This window comes from Eretmochelys imbricata, chromosome 3, assembly GCF_965152235.1.
Source record: "Eretmochelys imbricata isolate rEreImb1 chromosome 3, rEreImb1.hap1, whole genome shotgun sequence".
Lineage (NCBI taxonomy): Eukaryota > Metazoa > Chordata > Testudines > Cheloniidae > Eretmochelys > Eretmochelys imbricata.
Window position 1 is genome coordinate 145,613,177 of NC_135574.1, and position 18,159 is coordinate 145,631,335.

Below are 18,159 nucleotides of genomic sequence, written 5' to 3' on the forward strand. Positions count from 1 at the left end.
GGCATGGGAAGGCTTCTGGCCATCCACTGAACCGATCCACTATGACAAGGAGATATTTGAACCCTTGGGTCCGGGGAAACTCAGTAAAGTCTATTTGCCACACTTGTCCGGGACCCGGAGTGGGTTCTAGGGCAGCTGGTGGCACAGGATGTCCCGGTCGGGGGTTATTCTTTTGGCAGACTAAGCAGTCCGCTTGTACCTGGGCAGCCAGGGGTAGGAGTCCAGAAGTGATAAAGTATTTTCCCATTAGCTGGATAAGTGCTTCCCTGCCAGCATGAGTGGTTTGATGCAGTTTCTGCAGCACTGGCCGGATCAGGCCCTTTGGTAAGAGGACCTTCCCTTCCGGGGAATGGAGCCATCCCTCCTTTTCCCGGAGACTGAGTTTGTCAGTTAGCTGTCTCTCCTCCCCAGAGTACTGAGGGGTTGGAAGCTCCCCTACTGATGGGATAAGGACATGCATATGGGCGTTCTCAGTCTGAGGGGATGGCAGGGTGGCAGCATGCTTAGCCTCTCTGTCTGCCCAGGTGTTACCTCTGGCCACATCTTGATCTTCCCTTTGATGGGCTTTACAGTGTACCACCGCCACTTCCAAGGGAAGTTGTATGGCTTCTGGGAGCTGGAGGATTTGGGGCCCATACTTGACTGGGGAGCCTTGGGCTGTCAGCATTCCCCTTTGCTTCCATAGGCCAGCATGAGCATGTAGCACCCCAAAAGCATACTTTGAATCAGTAAAAATGTTGACCCGCTTTCCTTTTGACAGTTCAAGTGCACGGGTCAGGGCTATTAGTTCGGCAAGCTGGGCAGAGGTCCCAGCAGGCAAACCTTCAGCTTCCACAGTGTCATGGAGGGTCGCAACAGCATAACCCGCCCTCCTTTGCCCATCTATTACAGTACTGTTACCATCAGTGTACCACTCATAATCTGCATTTGGGAGGGGTATATCCTTTAAATCTGGACGGCTGGAGTACTGGACATCTATGATCTCTAAACAGTCATGTTTTTGTTCCTGTTTCTGGCAAGAGAGTGGCTGGGTTAAGGGAGGGGCAAGGCTGTAAGGTGACTTCAGAGTTCTCTAACAGCTTAGCCTGGTACCGAGCAATCCGAGCCTGGGTGAGCCAAAGCCCTCCCTTTGCATCCATAAGGCTCGGACCATATGGGGAGTATAGATTTGCATAACCCCTCCCAATGTTAGCTTCTCGGCTTCCTCAAGCACTAGGGCAGTAGCTGCGACTGCCCGTAAACATGCCGGCTAACCCTTCGCAACCTGATCCAGTTGCTTAGAAAAAATAAGCCATGGGACGTCTCCATGCTCCTAACAGCTGTGTAAGCACTCCTAGGGCCACCCCCTTTCATTCATGTACATACAACTGAAATGGCTTAGAGAGATCTGGCAGGCCCAGAGCCGGAGCAACTCCTTATAGGTGGTAAGGCGGGTCATATCCCCATGATCATTTGGATCCCACCTGGGGTCTGCTCGGGGGACTTGTGCATCCGGGTCAGGGACATTAATACGATCCCGGCCGTACCGTTTCTGCGCCTCCTCCCTTGCTTTGGACACAACCTGTTGTCTTTCAACCTCAGACAGTAGGGTTCGCAGGAGGATGTTACAATCATCCCAGTCCGGCTTGTGGCTGCAGAGGCACCCCTCAAAGACTGATATAAACCTGCTTGGGTTGGTGGAAAACTCTCCTGCCTGTGCTTTGAAAGCAGTCAAATCCACAGGATTAAAGGGTACATGAGTATAAACCTGCATAATCGTGACCGGACACCTGCCCGATCCAGACCGGGCGACTTTAGTTTCGGTGATTAAGGGGTATAGGCCAACCATTGGGGACTTACAAGGTGTGGGTGTAGGGGCCGAAGGGGACACCGGCTCTGCCATTACAGTGGGGGTGGGGGTCTGGGGACTAACATTAGCTGCTACTGAACCAGTCGGAGTCAGATTACAGCGCTATAAAATATCTGGTCGAGTACATAAAGTCAGAAACAAATGCGCATACATATGTTCATTCCATTTCCTTGTTCTCTGACAGAACAGGAGTAACTGAAGGATCGTGTTGTAATTAATTGACCCTCCTGGTGGCCACCACTCCTGATCCTCTAGTTGATATTGAGGCCAGTCAACTTTACAGAATCGTTTTAATTGGCTCTTAGTCATCGGATCCGCTGTATACCTTCCAGTTTGCTAGCATGCATTCTAGGGGCGTACACCGTGCCCTAACCCCTGAGCTCTGTCCCTGTCCCATACATACAGGGGAACTCTGGGCGTCCCCAGATTCCAACAGAGCAAACAAGCCGGATTTCAAAAGGTTCCTACTTTATCCAAGGGACCGGTTCCTCACTGTCGTCCACAGCTGCTCCTCCCCTATGTCCAAGGGACCGGTTCCTCACCGTCGTCCACAGTTGCTTCTCCACTATATGAGTGCGTTTCACTGTTGTGCCCTCAGGGGTCGATCAAACCGCGTCTCCTCCGAGGCCCCCAATGAACTCACCGGTGCGCGCTGGGCGTCGGTTCTCGCCGCAATCCTCGACCTCCAGGAGGGGTCCGGGCAAGGCTAAATAGCAGCCTCATCGCCCACCCAGGGACGCCAAAAGCTGTTGCCGGCACCCAGTGCCGAGAGGCTAAACAACAGCTGAGGTTGGTTCGCGACCCAGTGTGCTACACCCAATAATCACAACGGGGTGGAGAAGCAGAAAAGTTTATTTGCAGCTGCAAAAAGGTACGGGGAGAACAGAATCTCAAATCCTGCACACAGAGCAGGAAGTTACACAGGCTTTTAGACATCCTTTTTCCCAGCATTCTTATCCAATAGCAAGCTGCCCTAAGTATCCATATAGCCAGCCAATCCAGTTCCCAGCTAGTTCCCTTGTTCTCTGTGTCATTTGTTAAATCATACATAAAGCTGCTTTATTCAGCATTGTTCTTTCATATCTGCCCTGTTCGGCCTTGTTTAGTTTCAGGCAGTCTGACTCTGCAACATATTGTTGCAGATCCTCAGCATAACTGCTGTGAGTGCCTCCAGGCAGGGGGGCCAAGGACACTTGGGCCTCGTACGCATAACTGCTGCGAGTGCCTCCAGGCAAGGGGGGGGGCCAAGGACACTTGGGCCTAGTGCGAGGGGGCTTCATCGACACTCGTGGTCTTCCATCCCCTCGAGTTACCTAGTGGCCATGCCCCAGTGTCCCCAACAATGTCATCAGGCTACCTCAAGGCAGAAGCACAAGGTATATCTTAGCTGTGTCTACACTGGGACTTCGTTAGCAAAACTTTTTTTTAACACCCCTGAACGACAAAAACCGCCACCCCGAACGACAAAAGTTTTACCAACGAAAAGTGCCAGTGTGAACCTACCGACAAAGCTGCTGCTGCTCGTTGTGGGTGGAATTTTTTTGTCGGCAGGAGAGCTCTCTCCTGACGACAAACAGCAGCTACACTGCTCGGCTTTTAGCAGCACGGCTATAGCGGCACAGCCGTGTTGCTAAAAGCTGCATAGTGTAGTCGTAGCATTCTACTGGATTCCACCTGGAGGGAAGAGAAGGCATGAAGGAGAAAAAATGGACTATTGCAAGACAATTGCAAAAGTTGTTGCCATCATGGAGACAATTTACAATTGAGTCAAACATCTTGTTCTGGACAGGCAGCAGTAGGAAAAGTGGGTTGCCTCATGTGCCACTATGCACAGGAGATTCTAAGCCTAAATAAGTCACAGATGGGCAGTATTTGGACCACTAGCCTTATTTACTGTGTCTTGGGTTTGGTTGTTTTTTGTGTGAAAATTCTTGCGTGAAAGGCTAATTATTTTAATCTCTACGTTCTCAAACAAAAGGTAGTAAAATAGATGATGTTTCTGAGTAAATGCTAATGTCATTCTGATATTCAAGGATTTAATACTTGCAGTATTTATCATATTTTAGCCTGGCTCCCAGTTTCGTTCCTGCTAAACATTCTTCAAATTTGGCATCCATTTCTTGGCTTTGAGCTTCAGTGAACAGATTCTTCCAATCTCCAACAGCACCTGCAAAAGAACAATGAAATAAACTCATAAATATTCCTGGAAGTATAAGATCACCTGTCAGGTAGCGGTAGATAACAATGAAATGCTGACACAAACAGTTGGAATGACTGAACTTATTGCCACATTTCAAATCAATATGAGGCTTCAATGTGGATGGTGTTCTTAAAATTTTAGGTTAAAGAAAACCCTTTGCACTAAATTTTACAGGTATATATGTATGCACCTTTTACAACCAAGGTATTTTCCACAGAGCTCATGTTTTGAAAGAACAGCATTCAGTGCCTGAGTGATCATCTAGCTAGGGATGTCCATTTTCAGGAGAAGAAAATTCATTATCAGCTATGAATTAAATGCATTAATTCTGCATTTGGGAGCTCCTGAAATGGTCACAACAGTCATGCATCTTATCAAGCCTTTTAAATGTTAACTAGCTCCCATGAACAATTTGGATACCTGTTCTGAACTCTAGGACTATCATCGCTCTGTATAAATGTACCTTTTCTGAAAAGGATGGGACCAAATTTTCCATATGTTTCTTGGGATGTATTGCTCATTGATTCAAAGGCGGCATTCTCTGCAATAGACTGAATCTTCTCCTCAGGCAGAGAGAACCCCAAAAATTCAGCTATTTGTTTCACTCCTTGAGGTAAGTTCTGAAAAACAAAAATGCGATAGAGTTATGTATAAGTTAAAGCAAACATGCCAGACATTTTCCCTCTATCTTGTCAAATGAATGTAGTTGATAATATTCTCATCCTTACAAAGGGCAGAACATTAGAGAAATATATTTAGTTCAGCAGCAGAAGGTTGCAGGAATGGTGGTTACTTTTGATAAGATTTTGGAATGTGCCTCCCTTCCCAAATGGCAATGTGTTAAGTGAATGCTCTCAATCTTCTGCATGGATCTCTTTATTTTAGTATTAATTACTACTGATAACATTTATCTAGCCACATCAATTAGTATTGTTCTATATAAGCATTGGCATTACCTAACCCAGAGAATTTACAGTTTAAGATCCTCAAACTGCTAACATGGACATGCTTAACTTTAAGCATGTGAACAGTCTCACTGAAGTCAATGGGACCACTCTCATGCACGTGCTTAATGTTGCAGGATCAAGGCTTTCGTGCTTGAGGAGGGAGCTGGGCTGCAGAAAGAAGGGCTAGTAGCCAGTGGGAAAACAGGCTGCAACATCATATACCTGTTCTCTGCACAATAAGGTTTTGCCTGGGACAAAATGAAAACTGGATGGGACAAGATGCTTGAGAATATACTGAAGGGAGCAATTCTGTATCAGAACTGAGTACAAGACCTAATAAGTCTTTTCCATTTTTAACTTTCTACACATATTTACCTCTTTCATTTCTTCATAGGTGATGATCATGATATTCTCTTTATCGATGTGTTTGTTCCAGGCAAGAATGTGGTCAAAATATGAGTTCCAGCAGACTAAAATGAAGTTAAGGCAGACAGGTCAAAAACAGAAGATAATTTAAAGTATATTTAAATTGCCCCAAGATGAAATGTACAGGCTAACTTCAACATAGAGTCCTGGAGACCTTAGATCGTCTAATCCTTCAGTACTCTGTTCTTAGTTCTTTTTTTTTTTCCTTTTTCTTTTTCTTTGGGGGGAGGAGGGGACAGATGTTATTTTGGAAGTCATTCACTCCAGACTTGACTTTTCACTTTCTTCTTCCAACTATTTTTTCATAATCAAGCTATACCGTTTCTACATGACAAGTTTTAAAAAAAATCTGTTTACAACAAATTAATTCTTGAATACATTTTGTAGTAATCAGTAACGCAGCCATGTGTGTATGTTCAATCTATCACATAACCAGGCTAACATTGCACTTATTAAATGGCGAAGTTAAAAAAAAAATAACCCCAACAACACAGATTTAATGTCCTGCAAACACTCACCATACGAATAATTTTCTTTACTTTAGTGGGATTATTAATGTGAGTAAATTTTACTCACATGCATAAGTGCTTGCAGGGATAGGCCCTTATAAAATATAAACAATTAGTTTCTACCAGTATACTTTATTTTCCAATAATTGTTTACTAGAATGTGGCACAGACTCTTTGCTATATTAAATTTCCTATGGTTACAGTTCCCTGATTCTCTGCCCAGCTCAGACCTGGCTGCTTGAAGTTACCGTGGAGCCTAGTGGCTACTCTAACCTATGGTAAGTGGCAAAGTCCCCAAGGGACTTAATTCACCAATTAAGATTAGTCTCTTGACACCACCCCTGTGCCAGTTATAGCGGCAGAATAGTACAAGAATCAAGAATGCCAGCTTTGCATCCATGGAAAGCTCTCCTACATCAGGGGATTTCTCAGCCGGACAGATCCAGCTGATTTCTGGTCTCTTTCCTGACAGAACTGCACAAAAAAAGGGGTGAAATAAAGAGACTTTGCTTATATCGTACATAGACACTGTATTATACTGTCAGCAACTTCTCAAAATCCCTGAAATGCACCTCAGTGTCAGAGTAGCTAGTATGACAGAGGGTTTGGCTTGATATTTTGTTAAAGTGCTGTTCTCTGCAAAATGAGTATGTAAAACAAGGTACCTTCTTACTAAACAGGTCTGTTTTCCTAAGTATATACAGTGCCCTCTCTGCTGACTTTAGGAAATAAAATGCATCTTAAAAGGAGTGAAAAGCATTAAACTCTGCCAAATCAGCACAGTTAGGAGAGTACAAGCTGGAATCTATTCCATTTTGCGCAATATCATCATCAAAATAGCTTGCTAAATTGGCATGACAGGCCAGTGGGGTTGTACAGATGTTACTAAGAGTGCAGTTTGGCCTGCACAGTCCTTATCACTGGCAGTGGTGTTGAAGAAGGAAAGAGCCCAACTTGATTCACAAATCCCAGATGGAATTTGAGGAGCTGGCAGTTACATAAAACATTGTTTGTTTGTAAGCCTAGCACTTCTGATCTGGAAGTAATAAAGAGATGTGTACAAAATCCACTATGCCATTTTTACAGTCTCTTTTTCCCCTTTACAAGAGAACTTCACTTGAAATGCAGGGTTGCTCTCACTGTCGTTTTCCTTGAGTCTGTTTGAGCCCGATTGCTATGAAGCTCCTTGACATGATAGGAAATCTGCAACTCATGTCTGCTCCCATTGCTTTGACAGCATGAACGCTCTTTGGAATACTGTTCTTTCCAGCATAATAGTGCTCTTTGTCAACAGATGATAGTGAGACTAATACTGAGTTCTTCAGTCTACAGAAAGGGGTTTATCTATTTCAGTTGTAGGTCAAACCTCTGCTCAATTATAAATAAAGGGCCAAATTTTCAAAAGTGCCTAAGAGATTTAGAAAACCTGAATCCCATTTTCAAAAGTGATTTCGATATAATGGACAGATAGGTGCCTGGTGGAATTTTCAAAAGTGCTTGAAGTCTATGGGAATTAGGTACCTAGGTGCTTTTTGAAATCTCGCTAGGCATCTATCTGCATCTTTAGGCACTTATATGCCTTTAAAAATATGGCCTTTAGGTGATTAAGACTCACTGAAAGTCAATGAGGGTTAGGCTCCTCAGCCACTATGGCACTTTTAAAAATTTTACCCCAAACCTTTATTTTGAATTGCTCTAAAATGTGTACCCCTGCTCTGAGATGCAAATGAAAGCAAGAGAAAAAAGTAGCTGAGAAGAAAGGGGGAGAAGCTCACTCATAAATCTAGTTGTTAAGATGTGAAACCGCAAGAAGGATAATGCCTTCCAGAAAGAAAAGGAAAGCTGGAGTTTACCCTTTGTGTGCTGGGGATGAAGTGGAATCCCTGTATACTGCACCATCCTGACCATTTGAATATCTCCACAGCAATGCTCCGAGTGCTGAGCATTGCTCAGGGTTGAAGAAGAGTGAAGCACCTTTGACTCCTTAGCACCAGCTCCCCTGCCCTCCCCAACCCAGATCATTAGTTTGAATCCATTTGGGATTAATTTTAACATGATGATCACAGATTCCCTTTTTGGACTGCAGACCAAAGAAGAGTTGAGAACACTGTACTAGAGTGTTTATAAACGCCACTGAGAAACATAGCAAAGATCTAATAACTGTACCTTCTCCACTCATGAACTTCTGAAAGAACTCATCCCAGGAGCTGACATTTGGAAGCATAGGATTTTTGTTGTAGAAGCGGTAATAGGATACAGCTACATCTTTTGGATTTCGAAATAACACCAGTACCTGTTAAAACAGCAAAGGCACATGAGTCTTTGGTATTTTAAGGTAACCTTTGATCTCAAGGGTCCTGCATTAAAAACGTATCAGCTCCTACAGGAACTGAAATTTGGAAAGTGAGGCCCCAATCCTGCAAATTGATTTGTGTGAAGAGACCTTACACCTGCTTGGAGCCCCTATGACTTCATGGGGGTTCCATGGAGCAATAAGGGCTATCCTATACAGCTCACCTTGCAGGGCTGGGATCTAAGATTTGACCTTTGTGTGAATTACAAACAACAACCAGTAAAAACTGAATTCCACTTTTATAGTGAAAGATGTCAGATTGTGGGATCTGAAAAAGCCAAGTAGAGAACTAGAGTTGGTCAGGACTTTTTCAGGGAAATGTTTTTTCACCAGAAAATGCTGACTGGCCAAAAGTTTTCCCAGAAATTTATTCATTTCTGGTTAAAATGGGAGGGAGAGAGAGGCATGCACACACACATCCCAGAATAGCCAAAGTCCCAACAGTTACGGCATTAACCTGGAACATCAGAGACCCAGGTTCAAGTCCTTGCTCTCCTCAATCTGTTTTTTCACAAAAAAAATTCCACCGTTCTTGGTTACATCCCAATGCTGAACAAAACCAAATGCTGTAAGCTTGAATTTTTTTGTGAAACTGAATTCCTGTTTTCCAGGCAATCCTGTAGAGAACTTTTGCCAGAGGAAAACTGGGAGTTGCTTGGAAAGTGAATAATATCAAATATTAAAATGCTCACTTACCTTTGCGTTACTCCCCAAAACAGCCTTAGGAATATTATCACAATTGAGATGTGTGGTAAAAAGACGCGGCGAAGGTAAACTTTTTATTTTCTAAATCAAAACAAAAAGAATATGTGAAAAAAAAGGAATCACAACATATCTACCTCGAATATGTTGACAATTTATAATATGTGTATGTGACATTGCACCCCATAATGTTTTATAGAAATATGCTTATGAAAGTAAATATGACATAACTAGAATATGTTTTATGCTAAATAGGCCATGTAACATATCTCTGCAAAGTTTATGATCTACTGAATATATTCATCCTATTTGTATGCATGTATCATTTTTGTACTCGAAGTTATGAATGTTGGCTGTGTACTTGTTTGATTGTAAGTCGCCTTAGTAAGGCATTTGGTCAGCTTCTTTAGAAAGGAATTTGCAAGTTAAGTGCCCAGTCAAGAAACACTTAACAGACAATGGTTCTTGGAAGACTTCACTCCACATAAGAAGTCTACATGAGGACGTTGAAGGTAGCATGTGAACAATGGCTGCCACCTGTAAGTTCTGAGTCATGCATGGACATGTGACTTGCCCATGTGACTCCAAAACTCCATTTTGTAGCTGGTTTCTACATCGGGGAGGGGGTGTCCACCCACTAGAGAAAGTCTATTTCAACCCCTCCATTTGTCTTCAGCTGGCTCAGGAGACTCCCAAAGAATACCTGAAAGAAACTGGAGTAAAGGAAGGTAACGATAGCAGGGGTGAGAAAGAGACTAGTCTGTAAAAGAAGCTTACTGGAACATCTCTGAGAGTGAGATTTCATCTGTAATCACTTTCTTACTGTATTAGGCACAGGCTTGCGTGTTTTATTTTATTTCGTTTGGTCATTTACTTTGTTCTGTCTGTTATTACTTGGAACCACTTAAATCCTACTTTTTGTATTTAATAAAATCACTTTTTACTTATTAATTCCCCCAGAGTATGTATTAATACCTGTGGGGGCAAACAGCTGTGCATATCTCTCTATCAGTGTTATAGAGGGCAAACAATTTATGAGTTTACCCTGTATCAGCTTTATACGGGGTAAAACGGATTTATTTGGTGTTTGGACCCCATTGGTATCTGGGCATCTGAGTGTTAGAGACAGGAACACTTCTTAAGCTGTTTTCAGTTACGCCTGCAGCGTTTAGGGGACGTGGTTCAGACCTAGGTCTGGGTTTACAGCAGGCTAGCATGTCTGGCTCAAACCAGGCAGGACACTCAAGCCCTAAGCTGCCATGGAACCAGGCTCTTGGGTAGTGTCAGCACATCAGTTGGCAGTCCCAAAGGGATTTCTGTGATCCAGTCTGTCACAGTGTAAATTTGATCTAAACATCTATTTTGCATGGAAAGAATTTTTATTGGTAATTGTTAAATTGTAGTCTCTCTTCTTGGTTCTTCTCGTCCTTCATAATGTCATCTAGATGGCATTGTTATTAAAGCCTAGTTTCTGCAAAACTCTATCATTTTTAGCAGATTTCAAAATCGTCACAAGGCAGGTAGCATACGTAGGCCAGATAGTTAAAAAAAGAAAGCTGTTTGCATTGTTCTTGCTCTTAATTCATTATAATCATAAAGGTGAGCTTTTGTGCCATTTTATGTGGCAATATTTAGGCCCAAAGCAACAGAAAAAGAACATGCACCGGTGGCTGCCGCTGCAGAAAACACACACGTAAACACAGAGGGACTCCACACCCTCCTGTGCACTGTAGAGCAGAGTTCCAGGGTAGATCATGGAAGAGATAAGCATGAGCAGTGAATTTTCTCATGTACTAAACTGGAGAACAACAGGCTATATTGGCTACTCCCTTGTATCTTGTAATAGCCACTGCTTTTCCTGCTGTACACCAGTTCCTCCTGTTTAGGGATTTTCCCTTAGGCCTTGTCTACACTGGCAAGTTTCTGCGGAGTAAAGCAGCTTTCTGCGCTGTAACTCCCGAGGTGCACGCACGGCCACGCCACTGGGTGCGCAGAAACTGTGCAGTTGCAGCGCTGTAAAAAAACCACCCTGACAAGAGGCGTAGAGCTTTCTGCACCGGGTCTACAGCGCCGCAGTGCCAGTGTAGACCTCCTGGTCAATTACAGTGCTGCGACTGGCCTCCGGGAGGTGTCCCACAATGCCTGTCCTCACCTCTCTGGTCTTCGGTTTGACTTGCCCATGTGACTCCAAAACTCCATTTTGTAGCTGGTTTCTATATCGGGGAGGGTATCCACCCACAAGAGAGAGTCTATTTCAACCCCTCTGTCAAGGTTCCTCCCCCACTCTGAACTCTAGGGTACAGATGTGGGGACCTGCATGAAAAAAACCTCCGAAGCTTATCTTTACCAGCTTAGGTCAAAACTTCCCCAAGGTACAAAATATTCCCCCCCGTTGTCCTTGGACTGGCCGCTACCACCACCAAACTAATACTGGTTACTGGGGAAGAGCTGTTTGGACGCATCTTCCCCCCAAAATACTTCCCAAAACCCTGCACCCCACTTCCTGGACAAGGTTTGGTAAAAAGCCTCACCAATTTGCCTAGGTGACTACAGACCCAGACCCTTGGATCTTAAGAACAATGAACAATCCTCCCAACACTTGCACCCCCCCTTTCCTGGGAAATGTTGGATAAAAAGCCTCACCAATTTGCATAGGTGACCACAGACCCAAACCCTTGGATCTAAGACCAATGAAAAAGCATTCAGTTTTTTACAAGAAGACTTTTAATAAAAATAGAAGTAAATAGAAATAAAGAAATCCCCCCTGTAAAATCAGGATGGTAGATATCTTACAGGGTAATTAGATTCAAAAACATAGAGAACCCCTCTAGGCAAAACCTTAAGTTACAAAAAAGATACACAGACAGAAATAGTTATTCTATTCAGCACAATTCTTTTCTCAGCCATTTAAAGAAATCATAATCTAACACATACCTAGCTAGATTACTTACTAAAAGTTCTAAGACTCCATTCCTGGTCTATCCCTGGCAAAGACCAGCATACAGACAGACACAGACCCTTTGTTTTTCTCCCTCCTCCCAGCTTTTGAAAGTATCTTGTCTCCTCATTGGTCATTTTGGTCAGGTGCCAGCGAGGTTACCTTTAGCTTCTTAACCCTTTACAGGTGAGAGGAGCTTTCCCCTGGCCAGGAGGGATTTCAAAGGGGTTTACCCTTCCCTTTATTTTTATGACACGCCCCCCAAATCTCAGCTAGGGTGAAACACTGGCTAGGATTTCTTCCTGGAGCTCTAGGAAAAACAGAGTTAATAAGACACATGCATCTCTAAATATACTACCAAGTACATAAAGACTAACAATATTTTCCACATCTCAAGGACGATTTTAACCAGTTGATTCTGGGAAACTTTCACGGGAGAGTGCATCAGCCACTTTGTTAGAAGCTCCTGAGATGTGTTGGGTGTCGAAATCAAAATCTTGGAGAGCTAAACTCCACCAAAGAAGTTTTTTGTTAGTTTCTTTGACGGTGTGAAGCCACTTTAGTGCAGCATGGTCGGTTTGCAGGTGGAAACGCCGTCCCCAAACATATGGGCGTAGCTTTTCCAGAGCGTAGACAATGGCATAACATTCTTTTTCAGTGACTGACCAGTTGCTTTCCCTCTCAGACAGTTTTTTGCTGAGAAACACTACAGGGTGGAATTCTTGATCAGGTCCTTTCTGCATTAAAACTGCTCCCACACCACGCTCGGATGCATCTGTGGTTACTAGGAACGGTTTGTCAAAGTCTGGGGCCCTTAGTACAGGGTCAGACATGAGTGTCGCTTTAAGCTTGTTAAAGGCCTTCTGACACTTTCCGGTCCACTGAACAGCATTTGTCTGTTTCTTTTTGGTTAGGTCTGTCAGTGGGGCAGCGATTTGGCTGTAGTGCGGTACAAATCGTCTGTAATAACCAGCCAAGCCTAAGAAGGATTGAACCTGTTTCTTTGACTTTGGGACAGGCCACTTTTGGATAGCATCCACTTTGGCCTGTAGGGGGCTGATAGTTCCTTGACCCACCTGGTGTCCAAGGTAAGTCACTCTGTTTAGGCCTATTTGACACTTCTTAGCCTTAACAGTTAGTCCTGCCTCCCTTATGCGCTCAAGAACTTTTTGTAGATGTTCCAGGTGGTCTGCCCAGGAATCCGAAAATATGGCCACGTCATCAAGGTAGGCGACTGCATATTCTCCTAATCCCGCTAGGAGACCATCTACAAGTCTTTGGAAAGTGGCGGGTGCATTTCGCAGCCCGAAAGGGAGTACATTAAATTCATACAGCCCGAGATGTGTGATGAAGGCTGACCTTTCCTTGGCAGATTCATCTAGCGGTACCTGCCAGTACCCCTTGGTTAAGTCCAAGGTAGAGATGAACTGGGCCCGTCCCAGTTTCTCTAATAGTTCATCTGTGCGGGGCATTGGATAGTTGTCTGGGCGAGTTACAGCATTTAGCTTACGGTAGTCCATGCAAAAACGTATTTCCCCATCTGGTTTGGGAACTAGAACCACTGGAGATGCCCATGCACTTTCAGAGGGGCGGATTACACCCATCTGTAACATATCCTGGATCTCCCGTTCTATAGCAGTTTTAGCTTGAGGAGACACCCGGTAAGGTTGGACCCTAATTGAGTGAGCATTACCTGTGTCAATGGAGTGGTATGCCCGTTCAGTCAGTCCTGGGGTGGCTGAGAACGTTGGCGCGTAGCTAGTGCACAGCTCCTGGATCTGCTGTCGCTGCATACGCCCAAGGGTCATGGAGAGGTTCACCTCTTCCACACCACCAGCACATTTCCCTTCGTAGTAGACACCTTCAGGCCACTCAGCATCATCCCCTCCCTGGGCTGTAAACTGACAAACCTTTAATTCTCTGGAATAAAAGGGCTTAAGAGAATTAATATGGTACACCTTAGGCTTTCGGTTGGAGGTGGGGAATGCTATGAGATAATTAACAGCTCCCAGGCGCTCCTGGACCGTGAATGGCCCTTCCCACGATGCTTCCATTTTATGGGCCTGGAGCGCCTTTAAGACCATGACCTGGTCTCCTACTTTGGAGGAACGCTCTCTGGCATGTTTATCATACCAGGCTTTTTGCTCTTTTTGAGCATCCTGTAAGTTTTCTCTAGCAAGGGCTAAAGAGGTTCGGAGGGTGTTTTGTAGGTTGGTTACAAAGTCCAGAATGTTAGTTCCTGGAGAAGGTGTAAATCCCTCCCATTGCTGCTTCACCAACTGCAATGGCCCCTTAACCTCACGGCCATATACAAGTTCAAATGGGGAAAACCCTAAACTGGGATGTGGTACAGCTCTGTAGGCAAAGAGCAACTGCTGCAACACTAGGTCCCAATCATTGGAGTGCTCATTTACAAATTTACGTATCATGGCCCCCAAAGTTCCATTAAACTTCTCCACCATGTCATTTGTTTGATGGTGGCAAGGAGTGGCAACCAAGTGATTTACCCCATGAGCTTCCCAAAGGTTTTTCATAGTTCCTGCCAGGAAATTAGTCCCTGCATCTGTGAGGATGTCGGAGGGCCAACCTACCCTGGCAAAAATGTCTGCTAGTGCCTGGCACACACTTTTAGCCCTGGTGTTGCTTAGACCTACTGCTTCCGGCCATCGGGTGGCAAAATCCATGAAAGTCAGTATGTACTGCTTTCCTCTGGGTGTCTTTTTCGGAAAAGGACCCAGAATATCCACAGCTACTCGCTGAAATGGAACTTCAATGATGGGGAGTGGCTGGAGAGGGGCTTTGACCTGGTCTTGGGGTTTTCCTACTCTTTGGCACACCTCACAAGACTGGACATAGGTAGAAACATCCTTGCCCATTCCCTCCCAGTGGAATGACCCCCCCAAACGGTCTTTGGTCCTGTTCACCCCAGCATGGCCACTAGGGTGATCGTGGGCTAAGCTCAAGAGCTTGGCCCGGTATTTAGTTGGAACTACCAACTGTCTCTGAGGATGCCAGTCTTCCTGGTGTCCCCCAGAAAGAGTTTCCTTGTATAAAAGTCCTCTTTCTACAACAAACCTGGATCGATTAGAAGAGCTGAGAAGCGGTGGGTTGCTCCGTGCCGCCGTCCAAGCTCTCTGGAGGCTTTCATTTGCTTCCTGTTCGGTCTGGAACTGTTCCCTTGATGCTGGAGACATCAGTTCCTCATTGGATTGTGGACCTAGGCTTGGTCCCTCTGGAAGCGATATAGGGGATGGAGCTGTTTCTGTTGACTGTGAACCGCTCTCCGCTGGTGCACTATGTTGGGATTCAGGCTCCGGCTGAGCCTCTTGGGTCGGGTTATCGGCTGCTGCCAGTTCAGGTTCGGTGGGGCCCTCTGGTGTTGAGGTTGCAAGTACTGGATTCAGTGCTGGCATGGGGTCTGGTGTTGGTTGTTCGGCTGGTTCTGGTTCTGGGACTGGTTCCGTCTGGGTCTCTGGGACTGGATCCACTACTGCTGTTGCAGACATTGGCCTGGGGTCCGGGTCCATCACCTCTGACTGGGTCCTGATAGAAGTTTCCGGAACAGAGCTAGGCCTCACGGCTTGTTTAGCCTGGCTGCGGGTGACCATTCCCACCCTCTTGGCCTGCTTCACATGATTGGCCAAGTCTTCCCCCAACAGCATGGGGATGGGATAATCATCATAGACTGCAAAAGTCCACATTCCTGACCAGCCCTTGTACTGGACAGGCAACTTGGCTGTAGGCAAATTGAAAGAGTTGGACTTGAAGGGTTGAATCGTCACTTGGATCTCTGGGTTGATTAAATTGGGGTCCACTAAGGAAGCATGGATAGCTGACACTTGTGCTCCGGTGTCCCTCCACGCGGTGACCTTCTTCCCGCCCACACTCACAGTTTCCCTCCGCTCCAAGGGTATCTGGGAGGTATCTGGGCCTGTGGACCTCTGGTGTGATTCCGGTGCAATGAACTGTAATCTGTTGGGGTTCTTGGGGCAGTTGGCCTTTACATGCCCCAGCTCGTTACATTTAAAACATCGTCCAGCTGACGGGTCACTGGGGCGAGGAGGGTTGCTGGAGAACGGGGTGGTGGGATGATAAGGGGTCTGGAGGGTTCTTTGGGAGGTAGGTGGGGCTTTGGGCGGCCCCCGGTAATAGGGTGTGGTCTGGGGTGGTCCCTTCTGGTCTCCGCTCCAACTGCGACCAGTTTTCTTCTTCTCTGCCACCTCCACCCATCTGGCTCCAATCTCTCCTGCCTCGATTACAGTTTTGGGTTTCCCATCTAGGATGTATCTTTCTATTTCCTCAGGAACACCCTCTAAGAATTGTTCCATTTGCATTAGGAAGGGCAAATTTACTGGAGATTCAACACTTGCTCCTGATATCCAGGCATCCCAATGTTTCACAACGTGGTAGGCATGTCAGGTAAATGACACGTCTGGTTTCCACCTTAGGGCTCTGAACCTCCGACGAGACTGCTCGGGTGTTATCCCCATTCTGACTCTCGCCTTGGATTTAAACAGTTCATACTTGTTCATGTGTTCTTTAGGCATTTCAGCTGCCACCTCAGCTAAGGGTCCACTGAGCTGCGGCCTCAGCTCTACCATGTATTGGTCAGTAGAGATGTTGTACACAAGGCAGGCCCTTTCGAAGTTTTCTAGGAAGGCCTCAGTATCATCGCCTGCCTTGTAGGTGGGGAACTTTCTGGGATGGGAAGTGGTACTTGGAGAAGGATTACTAGGGTTTGTTGGGATATTCTGCTGAGCCTTTATCTTCTCCATCTCCTCCACATACTTCCTCTCTTTTTCCTTCTCCTCCAGTTCTTTGTCCCTCGCTTCCATAGCTCTCCTGTGAGCAGCCGCTTGGTGTTGTTCTGCCTCCCTTTCTTGTTCCTTCTTCAGCCGCATGAGTTCTATCTGTCTTTCATGTTCCCTTTGTCTTTCCTCAGCCTGAAATTTGGCTAATTCCAGCTGTAGTCGAGCTGAGGATTTGGTCATTCTAACCTCTCTGTTTTTAACTAACTTTACACCCGAGGTTTAGAAATAAACAAACAAAACTTGGCTGTAAAATTTTGCTGTGCTGGAATAGAATACCTATTCTCTGATAGTGATTGTCAGCCTACAGAAAAAGACAATTCCCTTGTCTCTGCTCTGGGCCCAAATTAAAGCAAAAAACCTCCAACTACTTGGAAACCTGCTTACCCAGCCCAAAGAAAAAGCAAATGGGTAGAACACACACCCCCTATTTACTTTTAGGAAGAAAAGAAAAAAAAAAAACCTCTGGGTTGGAAGACTGTGAATTTCCCTGCAGGAGTTAAGTACCCTGCCTCCAGGCAAAGAAAACCTGCAATTCACAAGATAATCCCCTTTTGTCTCTGCTTGGCCACAAAGCAGAGAAGAAACAATCTGCTTTCAGTTTCAACTGCTTTCTGGACTTCCTTTCCAAAGGAAAAAATAATTTCTTTTTAAAATCTGTATTTCTAGTTCAAAAAATCTCAACTGGATCTCAAAATGATTTCAGGTTAATCCCACCACTATGCCACCATGTCAAGGTTCCTCCCCCACTCTGAACTCTAGGGTACAGATGTGGGGACCTGCATGAAAAAAACCTCCTAAGCTTATCTTTACCAGCTTAGGTCAAAACTTCCCCAAGGTACAAAATATTCCCCCCCGTTGTCCTTGGACTGGCCGCTACCACCACCAAACTAATACTGGTTACTGGGGAAGAGCTGTTTGGACGCGTCTTCCCCCCAAAATACTTCCCAAAACCCTGCACCCCACTTCCTAGACAAGGTTTGGTAAAAAGCCTCATCAATTTGCCTAGGTGACTACAGACCCAGACCCTTGGATCTTAAGAACAATGAACAATCCTCCCAACACTTGCACCCCCCCTTTCCTGGGAAATGTTGGATAAAAAGCCTCACCAATTTGCATAGGTGACCACAGACCCAAACCCTTGGATCTAAGACCAATGAAAAAGCATTCAGTTTTTTACAAGAAGACTTTTAATAAAAATAGAAGTAAATAGAAATAAAGAAATCCCCCCTGTAAAATCAGGATGGTAGATATCTTACAGGGTAATTAGATTCAAAAACATAGAGAACCCCTCTAGGCAAAACCTTAAGTTACAAAAAAGATACACAGACAGAAATAGTTATTCTATTCAGCACAATTCTTTTCTCAGTCATTTAAAGAAATCATAATCTAACACATACCTAGCTAGATTACTTACTAAAAGTTCT

The 18,159-nt window shown here is 45.0% G+C and overlaps 1 protein-coding gene across 1 annotated transcript in view; it reads right to left on the reverse strand.

The window, feature by feature from the left end:
* Nucleotides 1–3,885: 3,885 nt before the first annotated feature.
* Nucleotides 3,886–18,159, reverse strand: part of LOC144262216 (sulfotransferase 6B1-like) — a 28,379-nt gene continuing 14,105 nt past the window's right edge. The window contains exons 3-7 of the mRNA XM_077811891.1: nucleotides 8,981–9,070; nucleotides 8,098–8,224; nucleotides 5,372–5,466; nucleotides 4,513–4,669; nucleotides 3,886–4,016 (exon numbers count right to left, since the gene is read on the reverse strand). Coding sequence (XP_077668017.1) covers nucleotides 3,886–4,016; nucleotides 4,513–4,669; nucleotides 5,372–5,466; nucleotides 8,098–8,224; nucleotides 8,981–9,070 — 600 coding nt within the window. The remainder of the gene's footprint in view (nucleotides 4,017–4,512; nucleotides 4,670–5,371; nucleotides 5,467–8,097; nucleotides 8,225–8,980; nucleotides 9,071–18,159) is intronic.